The sequence below is a fragment of the Hippoglossus stenolepis genome, chromosome 16, assembly GCF_022539355.2.
Source record: "Hippoglossus stenolepis isolate QCI-W04-F060 chromosome 16, HSTE1.2, whole genome shotgun sequence".
Classification (NCBI taxonomy): domain Eukaryota; kingdom Metazoa; phylum Chordata; class Actinopteri; order Pleuronectiformes; family Pleuronectidae; genus Hippoglossus; species Hippoglossus stenolepis.
The window spans coordinates 3161668-3176102 of record NC_061498.1 but is presented as its reverse complement, the minus strand read 5'-3'; the positions used below and the strand labels follow the sequence as shown (position 1 = coordinate 3176102).

Here is a 14435-nt window from a genome sequence, read left to right as displayed (position 1 = left end):
TGAAACCCCGACTGTAAATGAGCTGAGGCTGGGTTCGGGTGTGAGGGCTCGGAGGGGGGGGGGTCAGTGGCCGGGAACAGCTGCTCGGAGCTCGGGCAGCACATCTGCTTCGTGGATACTCAGATTATTGATATCATGCATGAAAGCAAGGACAACCAGTTTGTCTCCTGCACTTCCAGTTGTGGCTGTGACTGTCCGATACAAACCAGCAGCCCTCCATGAATGAGCAGAAGTGACTAACTGCTTGCAGATAGAAATTTGTTGCAGATCCAATTTATCATTGAAGCCATTTTCAGAAAGTATCTGACCTGTTATTCCACATCTGGACATTTTCCTGCTGTATTCTCACTCTGACATTCTTTGGACCTTTTGCTTTTAGAACGTAGATCCTTGTAAAAGAAATGTTTTCAAAACGATACTGAAAATACACTATCAACAACGTGCCTCAATAAAAAGAGGAAACTTTTGATTTCAAATTATCTAAAATCAATAGTTTGTTCCAGATGTTTGCCTGAAGCACGTTAGTCTTAAGTCTTAAGTTGGCTCACGCTGGACTCTTCATGTTCATCGTGGCTGCAACGATCCTCAAGAAGAGACACGGACAAGCAGGGGAGCTGTAGAGCGACACACACACACAGACACACACACACACACAAACTGACTCTCGACTTTTAAATAAAGTAGGAAATGTGTGCAGGGGCGTAATCATAGACCCTGTGCAAAAGGAAACTGACTTCGCCCCCCTGCCACTTTCCTCCTGCCATAATTATTCCATATATATAACAAACATCTGTACGTCTAATTATCCGCAGCCACATATTCATTTTCTGATCATCGTCTCCGAGTGTTGAGGGACACTTCTGCTTCGGTCTGTTTTATTGCTCGCAGCCTTTTTTTTGCATTTCAACTGCAGCCAATTTCAAAACCGTAAAAAAAAAGAGAACGAACCCTACAAATTATTTTTAAAAAGGCACTTGAAGGCAGCGGCAGCTCCGTTCCTGTGTGATCAAGATTTGTACGCTTCTCTGTGTTTCCCCTTCTCAGCCCCGTGTGACTCCGCTTGTTCTCTTTCTCTCTCGGTTACGCCAACACACACCCACAAAGTTATCGGACATATCTGTGAACTCAAACTGAGTCAAAACAACATGTTCTGGTCTTTGCAAACACAAGCGATGGTCGTGATTATCTCCATGTAGGGCAGGGAGGTGAAATCCGATCAGCAGATGTGACAGGAGACACATTCAGGATGTTTTTTAACGCCGGGTGTGAACACACAAACCTGACGCTGATCTCTCAGGACAGATGTTGATACCAGGTCTGAACGGGGCCACTGCCAAACAACAGCACATCCTGATCCTTGCAGATCACTTAAAGTCCACAGATGAAGTTTCTCCTTGTTTTCCGTTCATTCCATACAATGAAATCACAAGTATTTGACTCCCGAGAGGCCGTGAGTGTGTGAGTGGGTTTGACATTAGGGTTTTCAAACTCCTGGTACTTACTCTGCTGCTGTGAGCCTCCCATGACATTCTCATTTCAATTAAAGGGAGAAATGAAGCCACTGCAGCACGCCTGACTTAGCGGGTTAAGATAATGTACACGCGCCACAGATGTTTTGAAGTCATCCAGAGAGATATGGGCAGATTGTCTCTCTGGGCCATCTTCCGCTGTCCGCCTAAATATCAAACCGGGCAATGAATGTGAAAAATTGCCGGTCGCCTTTGTCCTCCCAGTTTTCATGCAAATAACACCATCGACCAACCTGACACTTACCACGTAATGAGAAGAGGGCGATGAGAGAGTGTGAGCGCGCGAGAGGGAGATAAGTGGGAGAATTTAGAGGAAGCATTGTTCCGAGAGACAAAATGATGAAACGGAGAATAAAAGAGATAAATAGAGTTAAAAATGGAAGAAAGAGAAGGGGGGGGGGGTAAGGGAGGAGGAGAGCGATGGATGGTCCCCTCGTTTTCTTGGGAGTAGACGCCGTCGTGACAGTAGATGGATCCTGGATCCTTTAGGAAAAACGTGGCCGCAGAGCCTGGCTGGTCTGCTCTGGTGAGGGGGCTGGTGAGTGGCTGATTCAGAACATCATGTACAGACACAGGTCCAAACACACACACACACTCACACACACTCACACACACTCACACACACACTCACACCACCTTCCACCTCCACAGCAGGCTGCACAGACAGGCTGCATGAATATGTATCAGAGCAGTTTATAACGACTTCTCACATCAGAGCGCCATTTCTTTCACGCTCTCGCGTATCGTAGGTTTGGCAGCGATTCCGGGATCCAGCTGATCTCTCTCCGCTCATCAGTATGCGGCGTAGTGACCCGCGATGTTGGCCCGGTCACATCCCGCAGGGCGGACAGAGGGGGGGGGGGGGGTGCTCGCCTCCTCAAAATGCAGCCGCGGACTGAAATATGTTTTTAATATTGTCGTGCGTCGTCCAGCGTTGAATCAATTTCAAATCAAAGCCGTCTCATCGCTGCAGATTAGCAGTAAGGTTACATATTTCTGCCGGCTTTCATCGGAACAACACACACACAACAAAAAAAGAGCCCATAAATGTCAGTTTCTAAAAATGCATTAGGGAGAGAAAGCCACTGCGAGTGCTGTTCACAACCTTTCAAACTATATTCATCAAATACACACACACACACACACGCACACACACACACATTTCCACTGCCCACAAGCACACAAACCGTTCCCAGCAGTAATGTTTCCTGTCCTGTGCGGATTTATTACCGTGAGAGCAGAATATGTTGTGATTGGAGCAAAGTGCTGCTCACTCACATACATTAAATACCAAACCTGGAACAATACGCTGCCTGTTGCTTCACCTCCAAGGCCACGGAAGGTATTTTTTGATGGACTGGAAAAGCGCAATTTGACCCAATCGTGCACGTGTGTTTTGCAGTTAGCGTTTAGACCACGGTGCGACCTGCCCTCTGACAGTTAGTGTGACGCGTGCACAGACCCGCGCTGGACCCCTTGCTTTGCTGTAATTGTGTGATTTATCGCTGACAAAAATAAAGAGGTGAGCCAATTGCAGAGCTGTGCCATGCCTCATATCTCCTGCTCTGTCAACTTTCCACCACAGCAATATGAGCCATGCCAGCCTCCATGTTCATTAACGACTATTACCCCATTTATAGTCCATTTGGGCCCACTTAGTACCTGGTTTTGTTTGGTCGGGGCGGGTAAGTAGCTGAAACACTTTGTTCTTACCTAATTGGCCGCTACCTTGTTGCATCTGTGCAGCAGCAGAGGCTGAAGCCGTCATAACCAGGGAGTGGGGACATTTAATCCTGCGGCATTAGTCAGAGTATTTTCTGCGTCTCAAAGTAAACACGGCTCCGTTCAGATCGCGTTGCCTTAATGGTCTCGTTTGAGAATTAGCCAGGCACCGACGTTCGGTCGTTAAAATACCGTCGTGCCAGCAGGAATAACGCGTGTGTTTAATACAGCGTCTTGCAATCAGTCGCGAGCAATAATTTCCAGAGCAGATCCAGGGCGACACAGAAAGAAAAAGGGGAAACGGTGCAACATGAAAAACTGGCAATAAAATGGCAAATAAAACAGCAATTGATCCAGTGGTTTGTTTTCTCAAACGATCAGTGAGCTGTTTGGTGGATTAAAACGTCGTTTAGCAGCACATGATGCTTTGTTGGCCCAGAAAATATGTTTTCTCATTTAACTTCTAACTTCTTAGCTTCTGGTCAGGTTTTGTCTCACTAGAGTTTAAGGTGGTCGGGGCTCAGTTGCAGAAAGGTGGTTGTATTAGGTCGCATTAAGAAATTGTCAAACATCATCCATCCATATCTTACTATGCACTGTAAATCATATCCTATGCTGTATATCTTACATATTTGACTTATTAGAAAGTTGTAATAACTGTCTTACTACATAGAAGAGTAAGAAACTAAAAAATAATGTTTCTCTTTACGAAGCTGGAACATTTTTGCTGATGATTAACCAAAATAGTTGATTCATTATTGATTAATCTGATTCAAATTCGACTGAAGCTTTACACAAAAGGATCGCATTCTTAAGTGTCCAAACAACACATTCAGTAACTGTCAATTATTGTGTCAAACGATCTGCGATGAATTAGCCTCTGGGGGCAACAATCAATATTTCTGGGTTTCCAGGGTAGACAGCAGAACTCTTCCGTTCACCGTTCACAGTCCGATGAGTTTCTTTTGTCACACGAGTCGAACGTTTAAGGTCCAGGCGACATTTTGGCTCGATAGCCAGATTCCAGTCAATGTGTTCTGCGTCTTCTGCTCTTCACACGAACTGTTCACCTGCAGTTGGTCGAAGCAGAAAACGGAAACCAGAAGCTTCCGGCCCCGAGGTGTCGTCCTTCTCTGATTCACATGTAGAATCCGTTTAAAGAGATAAGTGACTTCGTGTGTCAGTGTGTCAGTGTGTCAGTGTCCCGCAGATGAGCACACGATACTGACAATAATTGAATCGTGTACGTTCACATGGATTTCTTTGCATTTTCTCCGTCCACTTTCTAAAATACACACTTGCACAATTACAAACGTTCAATAATCCCTTGTTGAATATGTTTATAATTCACATTCAGTGTCATTTCTGAAAACCTTCACTCTTAACAGAAGCTTGAGAAGCAGCAGAACCGTGCGCGCGAGGACCTGCGGGTTCCCGGGCTGGAGGAGGCGATCTGCCGTCCACCCGTGTGTAACTGATACGGCTGCTGTGTGCGCTGGTGTGGCTAATAGAGCAAATGGTGGGTGAGACGCGGGGGGGCTGGCTGATGGGCAAACGGGGTCATTAATGTCATAACCTCGCTCGTGCAATCTACAGTCTAACACACGCCTTTTGTGTTTCTTTATGAGACGTGCCGCCGACTCACTGTGGGACTTTTTAATGGCCTCATCTTTCCCGAATGATCACTGGAGATACACAGTGCGTCGGCTAATATAATCTGTACCCTGGAGGCGTGTGTGTGTGTGTCTGTGTGTGTGTCGAGTGTGTGTGCATGTGTGTGTGTGCGTCTGCCGGCTGTGTGTGACGGGGTGAGATGGGGAGAGGTGGCAAGTTTCCTGGATGCATGAAAAAGAGTGTGTGTGTGTGTGTGTGTGTGTGTGTGTGTGTGTGTGTGTGTGTGTGTGTGTGTGTGTCTGTGTGTGTGTGTTCATGTGTAAAATGTGTCAGAGGTCTCTATGCTAATCTGTGCGTGAGAGGAATCGGTGTGTGAAGTACACCCACGTGAAGGATGCACAGCAGAGTGAGGCCTGTGTTAGACGACGACCCCGCATTAACTCGATCAATGCTTATTACAACGTGTGTGTGTGTGTGTGTGTGTGTGTGTGTGTGTGCGTGTGCGCTGGACTTTTTGTGGTACGAACACTGATCTTGTTGGGACGTCATGGCGACTAAAGCTGAGGTGAAGGTCAGTGTCGGCTCGTCCACGATGAACGCAGGTCAAAGCGACGTCCTAACAAGGGTAGTTGTGCGAACTATGGTTGTGTGTGTGTGTGTGTGTGTGTGTGTGCGTGAGTGTGTGTGTGTATCTCCGTGTCCATCAACAGTGTCTGTATGTGTGTGCATGTAGGCCTATTTTAATTGTTGCCATGGAAACAGAGTGCTGCCAGAGAAGTCCAGATTCAAAGAGGGCATCTCTCTCTCTCTCTCTCTCTCTCTCTCTCTCTCTCTCTCTCTCAGTCTGCGACTCGCTCTCCTCCTCCCTTTCGTCTTTCGTCCCGTTCTCCCTCTTCCCTCATCCCTCCCTCTCTCCTCCGTTTCCTTTCTTCCTCCTCTCCACGCGCTCTTTCATCTTCCTCTCCGCCTCACCGAGGTCCTCCTTGGTTTTACGCTCTCTCTCTCGTCTTTCTCCCGCTTCCTCCCACCCCTCCTTTTCCTTTTTCTGCCTCTTATCATCCCTCCCTCATTCCCTCTCCCTCCCACCTCTCTATCCTTCCTGGAGAGTGGTGTGCAATTGACTATTAACACAGGGACCTGTAATTAGAGCTGACGAACCTCCAGCAATTAGTTTTCCCTAAAGAAGTTGTTCTGTCATCTCTGCATTCGTCCCTTTATCCCTCTCTCAATCTCCTCCTGGCTTTTTCTCCCTCTCTGTCATTTCCTGTCTTATTAGCTGTCAGCTTCATCGGCTGGTTTATTGTTTTAGTGTTTTTCTTCTTCTTTGTACCTTCCATCTGCCTCGTTATAGGCGGCCACGTATGAGATATACGCACAATACACCACTCACAGCAAGTTTGTGAGCAACTACTCCCCCACCGTCCCGGGTATCTCTGCCCACAAAACCTGAGTGAACATCTATTCCCACTGAACGTACACCCACACCAGCTATATGCCGATAAACTGGAGAGGACACATGCCCTCCCACACACTCAGATGTAAACACACAGAGAACACACACGTCTCTCTCGGAGAAAGATGCGGCTTCTTCTTCATGTCTGCCGTCGTGGCTGTTGCTGCTGTCCCACCTTCGTCACCCTCCGTCGTCTCGCTGTCTTTTCCTTCATCTCGCTTTTTATCCCCCTCTCTCCCCTTATTCTCCGTCTTCACCGAACCCACCTGGCCCGTCCCTCCCCTCTGCGTTGCCATTAATGAAAAGCTCTATAAATAAGCACAGGGAGGAGGGAGTCGCGGAGAGAGTTATGGTCAAGTGGAGTGTGGGAGGCAGGTGGAAGGATGGAGGGATGGAGGGATGGAGGGATGGACAGCAAACGACTCCGAGTGCTAAACTAGGCCAACAGGGGTCGAGGGAGGAGGGCGGGAATCATATCAAAGTCTCGCCAATTGCTCCGAGCGGCTCCGCTGTCAATCACGTTATCAGTTTTGGCGTCAGTGCGTTTGTCTGCGTCTCAGGTCGGCGTGTCACTCATCTCACGCCAGACACTTTGTCAGTCATCCATCTTTTTCTTCCCTATGACTTCGCTCTTTCCGTCCCTCCCTCCTTGTTGCTCCCCGACCTCACCCCTCTCCCCCGGTCCTCCCCCGTCAAAGATGCCAGAACCTCATCTGGAGGGAGAGTTTATATTTCCTCTGTAATGCTGCTTCTGAGCGTTTCACATGAAAGATTTATCCGTGTGCGATAATATGTTAACCATCGTTCCATGTATCTGTGTGTTTATGCACTATTCATGTGTCAAGTGTGACCCCCTCCTCTCATCCCTCTTTGTGCGTTTAAACCCTCGTTTCCCACAAGGCCTCCCTCTCCCCCTCCGTTCGCTCCCTTCATTGCCCCATTTCTGTGGACAGACATTGATATGCACTGATTCATATGATGCATGTAGCCGCTTGGCAATTCAGTGCTGTGTTCAATCAATGTTGCATAGTGCTATGTTAACCTCGCTCTCTTTCTTCCCCTCTTTCTTTTCCCCTCCTGCTTTACCACCTACCCTCTTTCCTCTCTACCTCCTCCTCTATCTCTCCAGGTATTACTCTCCCACTCCTCCACCATGCCCGTCTGCGGCTGCCGCAGCCCCTCCCCGCCTCACGGCCACGCCGGGGCCTCCACCTCCATCCCCTCGGCCGCCCAGGAGCAAGAGAGGCCGGTCCGACCCCTGCACCCTCCTCCGCCTCCTTCGCTTCACCGCCGCTCCAGCGCCTCTCTCTGCCTCTCCCTCCTTCTCCTGCTGCTCTGCCTTCTCCACCTGCCCCCGGCCTGCCACTCGCGGCGAGAGAAGGGCGGTGGAGGTGGTGGTGGAGGCGGCGGCCACTACGTACCCATCCCCCAGCCCCCTCCGCACCACATGGCCCTGCCCAACATCCTCCGAGGCCTCAGCATCGCCGTGGTCCTGGTGGGCAACTCCAGCGAGGTGGCGCTGGCCGGGGCCCGGGAGAAGGATGACTTTCTCCACATGGCGCCCAATGTGGAGGTGCTGACCATGAATGAGACGGACCCTAAAAGCATCATCAAGAGCATCTGTGACCTAATGACCGAGCACTGGCTGCAGGGCGTGGTGTTCGGGGACGACACCGACCAGGAGGCCATCGCCCAGATCCTGGACTTCATCTCGGCCCAGACCCACATCCCCATCCTCGGAGTCCGCGGGGGCTCATCCATGATCATGGCTGCCAAGGTAGGAAAAGTCCAAATATGTTAGAGAGAAAGTTGGTCTCATTTTCAGTAAATGATCATTAAAATGAAAAGGGGACGGTGGAGGGAGAAGCATCACTCAAACACACGTCACTCCATGAAACATTTAATTTGATGAAACTTCAGCTCCACTTGAGTTGTGTAGTCTGGCTCCTCAAAGTTCAGCAGAGACACCGGACCTTCGTCTTCAGTCGCCGCCGTGGCGTTTGATGAAATGCCGTTCGGTTCGAGCGAGGCCGGTCTCCACCGCGACCTTAAATCTCTGCTGGATTCCATTTCGATTGGCTGCACTTTGCTGTCAATCATAGCTGTAGTGCTGTCACTGCTGTGAAATCCTGTCACGGATAGATTATGCCTCTATTCACAGAGATTTTTTCAATCAACAAAAGATAGATGTAAAGACTCTCGCCCTGTATCCACAGCTTCAACCACCGCACAAGGTTTGTTGTTTAATTGTGACTAATGAGTCACTTTAGTCCGATATTAGTGAAATGTAACTGCTGGTTAGATTTTGCATCGCTCTCCCTCACACTGAAGCCAGACACTCAACACTGTCACGGGCTGTGATACACTGGTGTGTACTCGAAGGTGAGAAAATGTTCTTTGGAAGTGCCCTGCGACCTTCAACTGCTCTCTGCTGCATCGTCCTCTTGAATGTCAGCTCGGCCCAAAGCAAGACACTTTGATCGGTTTGACGCTTCGGAGGTTTTTCTCAACTCTTTCCCTGCATCGGTAGTAACTCAGGAGACAGACAGAGACACAGAAGCTGCTCTGGACATTCTCCAGATGGGCTGTATCTGAACTCATGGGAGAAAACAGCAGGAGATGGCATGATGGTGACTGACGCAAAGCAGAAAAAAACTAAAAGAATGAAACTCGGGAGAAAGTCCAGACGCATAACGTTTGGACATTCTCTGGAGTTCATGTCTGAAAACGACTAGACAGACACAGACAGACACAGACAGGCACAGACAGACACAGACAGACACAGACAGACACAGACAGACGGGTTGAGCTGAACTCCAAAGACAAACAGAGCTGACGCCAGTAACAGGATAAGCCGAAGCTTGCACCAGAACAGAGAGCTGGATCTCTGACTGTTTCTTGCCTAATGAGATAAAGCAATCTGCTGCTGCTTTATCTGCGTCCGCCTGGGATCCGGGCTTGGACTCCTTTCCACAAAATCAGCCCATTCATTTGAAGCTTCATACACAAATCCAGCTGCATTAAATAATAACTGGCTGAGGACAAAGTCTATTTAATGAAACCTGTGTTCAAACACTTGAGGAGAGTTGCCCCTGCTGTCCGGGAACCTGCTGCTCGGCTGTTTGGGCTGCGGGGCCTCGGCGTGTTAGTCTTTTGTCAGCCGTCGCTGTCCCGGCGCCGTCGTCCTCCAGTTTGTCTGCTGACCCGCTGGTGCCAACAGGTCGTTGTACCAGCGGAGACATGAGTCGCACTGACACGGCGAAGCCAGCGGGCACCACAGACGCTCTTCTCTGTGTTCTTTCTCATTAGAGCGCTAAGGAGAGAAATGGCTGGGAACTGAAGACGTCTGTGCCACACACACACACACACACACACACACACACACACACACACACACACACACACGATGCTCATGCACCCACACAGCTGCCTTTTCTTAAATTTCCATTCTCTCTGCCCGACCCGGTGACCACATCTGTCTTACACCCCCCCAACCCCACTAATGGCAGTTCCTAAAAAACATATAAATCCCTGAAAGCACTTCAACTGCCCTCCTGACGCATGGGTGGCTGCATTACCTGTGAGAATTTATGTTTGTGTTTTATTGCATGGAAGAACGCAGGGATGTGAGAGGAAGAGGGAAGCAGTGGGGGGTAGTTGAGGAATTCATGCCACTGTGCATTTGTGTGTGTGCAGAGACGCTATCATTCATTAAGCACATGTGCCCTAAGTGCAGCAGGCAGCAGGAAAGAGCAGCGTTTTGAGGCGGAGGTTTAAATGGATTTCCCCCGGCCACAAGCCAGAGTCTGCCTCCCCCGAGAGCTTCCTCCTGGCTGCACCGGGGCCCAGGAGAGCGAGGACGGAGCTGCGCCGAGGCTCAGTCTCCAAACGGATTTGTGTCTGCTTAATGGGCTGAGACAATGGAGTGGAGAAAATACGATAGAGAGGGATCAGAGGGAGGGAGGGAGGGAGGGAGGGAAGGGGCGAGGGACCGGGGAGGGTGGAAAGTGGAGAAATCGAGATAGCGACGATGAGATCGCGCGGAAAGAAATTCTACTTTGAGTGGAAGCGGGAAGTGTTTGAAGGGTTTTGGCCGGATCGGGAGGCGTTGGGAGAGAGAGCTGTCTGTAGAGGTGATGGACAGATGAGGGTAGAGGACGAGGGCTCAGCAGCAGCAGAAGAGGAGACAGAGTTTGACACTGCTCTGACTGGGAGGAGAAAAACATCTGAAAGCGAGTGGGAGATACGGAGAGAGATAGAGAGGGAGCAGGAGGGAGAGCAAGACGGAGTATGGACAGCAGCGATGGAGGAGAAGTGATGGAGAGTAATTGTGTAAGATGGAAAGAAAGGTCGAGGTAAAGAGAGAGAGAAAGATTGGGCTGCACAATGTGCCTCTGAGCGAGCGTCCATGGAAATGCAGCGACAAAGACACGCAGGGAAATGGGGATTGCAATATGAGGTGTTTATCTTCCGCCCTCACTCCAACACACACAAAAGCATGCACCCATCAAGACTGAAGGCCGACCGCCGCTATTACAGTTGGCAAGACGACCCCCTCCTCTTTCATTACACATCCACGGAGCAGATGAGAACAGGGAGCGACACACAGAAGGCAGAGAATACAGCAGTTAGATTTTTAGTGCGGGCTGAGTAGGGAAGCATTGTGGAGGAACGGTACAAGATAACTCCATAAAATGTTCCCTCTGGAGTGGACGAGCGCCGTGCCGTGTGAAGAGTCGGGTTGAATCACGATCACAAAAGCTCCTTTCTCCTCACATATGCACGCACATGCAGTGTTACCGGGTATTAGGGTTGTAAAAACAAGCGTTATGCGCCGATGGCAGATTCATGCAGTCCCGGCGTCATCACCTGAGACCGCTGCAAACACACCTGTCTCTGGATCAGCCGCACACCTCCTGTCGCTTTCTGACGTCTGCAACAAAAACAAAACTGAATCATTTTAAATATTTCCCCTCGGGGACGGAGCGAACCTGCAGCGATGAAGAGGCCAGAGCTTCCACAGTGGTTGCATCTGTACGTAGACTTTATACGCCCGGGAAACACTGGTTCCTTGAGCGTCGCTGAACATCCTGCTTTTCATTTCAGGTGTTTCTTCATGTTGGTGAGCTGCGCTGCGTTAGCACATCCTCCCACCGTCCCGTAGGTTTCTGCGTAATCCTGCTAGCTAACAGACAAACACACGCAGACCTCGTTAAGGGAGGTACTTAGAGTTTCTGTTGACCGAATCCATTTATTTATCATAAGAAGGTTTTTATCGTTGTCATTGCAGCACTGGGAGATGCCAGGCTTCATATATAGGCCTGCTTTTATTCGAGGAATTACAGTAGTCATACTAGAAACCTCAGGTAACTGGTGGGAAGTGGCTATGTGCTGTACTTACTTCTAGTGCACTGAAGTAGTGAACTTGAAGATTGAAATTCAGCAGAATTAAACAGATGAAGGGGTGGAAGGAGGAAGTCGGGCAGCTCCACAATCCACGAGGAGTGAAGACGAGTGCAGAGGAGGAGGGAGGAAGAGAGAGATGGATGGAGGCAAAGGGCACTCGCATCTGTGTCAATGAATAAGATCAGTGAGGGAGGGCTGGGCAGTAAGTAAGAGGATGAGAGCAATGGGTGCACGGCTGAGAGAGAGAGGGGGGGGGAGAGAGAGAGAGAGAGAGAGAGGCAGAGTGACACCGAGCGTGTGTGTGCAGCAGCAGGTGTATCGTCATCTATCCAGTGCAGCCGACGTGGCATGAAGAGGAGAAGCTGCCTCCCTGCTCAGGAAGTCACAGCCTCAATGGAGGAGGACTGAAGGAGGAGAGGAAGATGGATAGAGCGCAGCTGTAGCCACATCTGTGAAAGACAGGACGTGATAAAGGAGGAGGAGGAGGAGGAGATGGAGAGGAGAGAGGGAAGGCGTCCAGCAGTTTAAGGGCGTGCATGTGTGTCTTTGTGCACGTGCGTTAATGTGAATTGGTGTTTCCTCGCCAACATGGTTGCCAGTCTTCTGTCAGTAGTGGTTTCCAGCGCCACCCTGCTGGTTGTCCCTGTGCAGTGTGTGTGTGTTGCGCTGCACTAATCACTGGGATCTAAAGCTCTGGCTAATGCTCATATTATCAAGACATGGCGAGTCGTCTTCCCGCGTCTTGTCTGGAAGGTATGGCTTTGTAGTGGTACAAATAGCTGTGGTTGTCGCCGATCACCCCAGGGCCGCCGCACAATACGCACAGCGAGCTAATGCGAGAGGAAGCTGCTGCAGCTGGAGATGAGCCGAGAGATAGCTTCCACTCGTTCGTAAGGATTTGAATGTGAGACTGTCGGCAATTAATGAAAAAGGGAAAAGCAGAAATCCCCGGTGACCTGAGGGAAACTATATGATACGAATAACGTGCAGAGATATGGAGGCAGACGCACAAATAACAACACCTGCCCACACGCGTTATCCTAAGTATCGGAAACCACATTTTATATTATAGTAGAAAGAATTGGATCCGCCCCCTGTTCTGGATCCGCACCACATCCTTCCACCAAGTTTCGTTGTAATCCCTCCTAAGAGACAGACAGACAAAATGAAATTTACTATTGAATTAACTATGGAAAGCTGATTTTGAATCTCACCATGTTAAAGAAAGTGGGGAAACAAAATCCTGGATCTGCTTCTTATCTGGATCCACATTAAAATTGCCAAATAACAAACAAGCGTAGACAATGCGGAACATTTGCACACATGCAGAGATATGCAGGCAGACACAAAACACACGTGTTATATCTGAAGTAGACAGGAACACATGCTGAATGTTACAAAGGTGATAACGCCTGAATATTAAATAGAAAATGAAGGAAATGAAGGAAAGGCACAGTGACCTGCTGCTGTTGCTTCACCGTCACAAACACACAAATATACAAACGTGGGGGCTGATTGCGCGCACGTGCAAACAGGATCTTTTGTGTCACCGGCAGGAACAAAATAACAGCAGGATGCGGGTCAATTAACTTTTGCCCAAATAATTCCAGGCTTTTTTAAAATGTGGTGGTTGTGCCTGTGGGTGTCCTCGCTTTGTGAGAAAAGAGGGAGGGTGATGTGTGTCTGAGCACGAGAGAGGAAACGGGCTCGGTGATGATGTACAATTGGTGTTGAACTGTGTCCAGGGATAATTATTGTTGTTTGTGTGTGTGAAGTGAGCCAGTTGAACTGTGTAATCACAGCACAGGGGTGAATTCAGTGGAATAATTGACGTCCATACCTCAATTTTCCAAAAGAAACACGCTCCTCTGTATTTCTATTGACCCTCGAACGTTGGGAGGAAATGGTCCTTAATTCATTTCTGGTCATTTCCTGTGTGAGGACCACGCACCGCGTCCTCTTGGGGGTTTTAGTCCAGTGGGTTGAACATGAATGTGCCTGCATTTATATTCCCAATTAATGTCCCACAGCAGCACCTATTGTTGTAGTAATCACTGAGGTCCTGTACTCGATTAATGTAATGTGCCGTTCAGCTTGGCAGCACCGCTCCGGCTAAAACACACACGCAATTAGGAGCATTTGGAAATGATAAGAGAATTAAAAGCGAGTGTTCCTGTGCCGAACGTCTCTCTCTGTGTGTGTTTGCCTTTTGTTTTGTTTTTATTTCTCTTCCCATTTCGCTGTTGCCTCCCTCTGTTCCTGTCTCCTTCACATCTCTCTCCCCCTAATTGTTCAGTTCATTCATGTATTTTGTTGTGTAGTAAAGCACAGCGAACCCGTCGTAACAGCGCTCTGATCCACCCTCTCATCCTGGATATGGGCTCTTTCCCTTTATCGTTGCCTCTGTTGTTCACTTTCATTCCCGCGTGCTTCTCTGTTTGCTGTTTGATTGTCTGTGGGTCTCTAGGAATTTATCATATGGCTATTTTCATTTCACGGACGTTTTATTAGGTGGAACTTTTTATAAAAGTTGCCTATATCCCGAGGTTAAGATCCTGTCGACACGACTGTGGTTATCTGATTTGTTGCCCCTCTGTTTTTAAAACACATTTCTGTTGAAGAAAAAGTAGTTTGAGACATTAATCATCATTTTACTACATATATTCAGAATGATCCTCTTGTCTCTGGTGTTGTTGGCGTCAAACACATGA

The 14435-nt window shown here is 48.9% G+C and overlaps 1 protein-coding gene across 1 annotated transcript in view; it reads left to right on the top strand.

Annotated features, from left to right (window-relative positions):
* The window catches only part of LOC118123160 (glutamate receptor ionotropic, NMDA 2B), a 100265-nt gene that overhangs the window by 14674 nt on the left and 71156 nt on the right, over nt 1–14435 (top strand). Inside the window, exon 3 of the mRNA XM_035180344.2 lies at nt 7448–8095. Within this exon, the coding sequence (XP_035036235.1) occupies nt 7448–8095 (648 nt within the window). The remainder of the gene's footprint in view (nt 1–7447; nt 8096–14435) is intronic.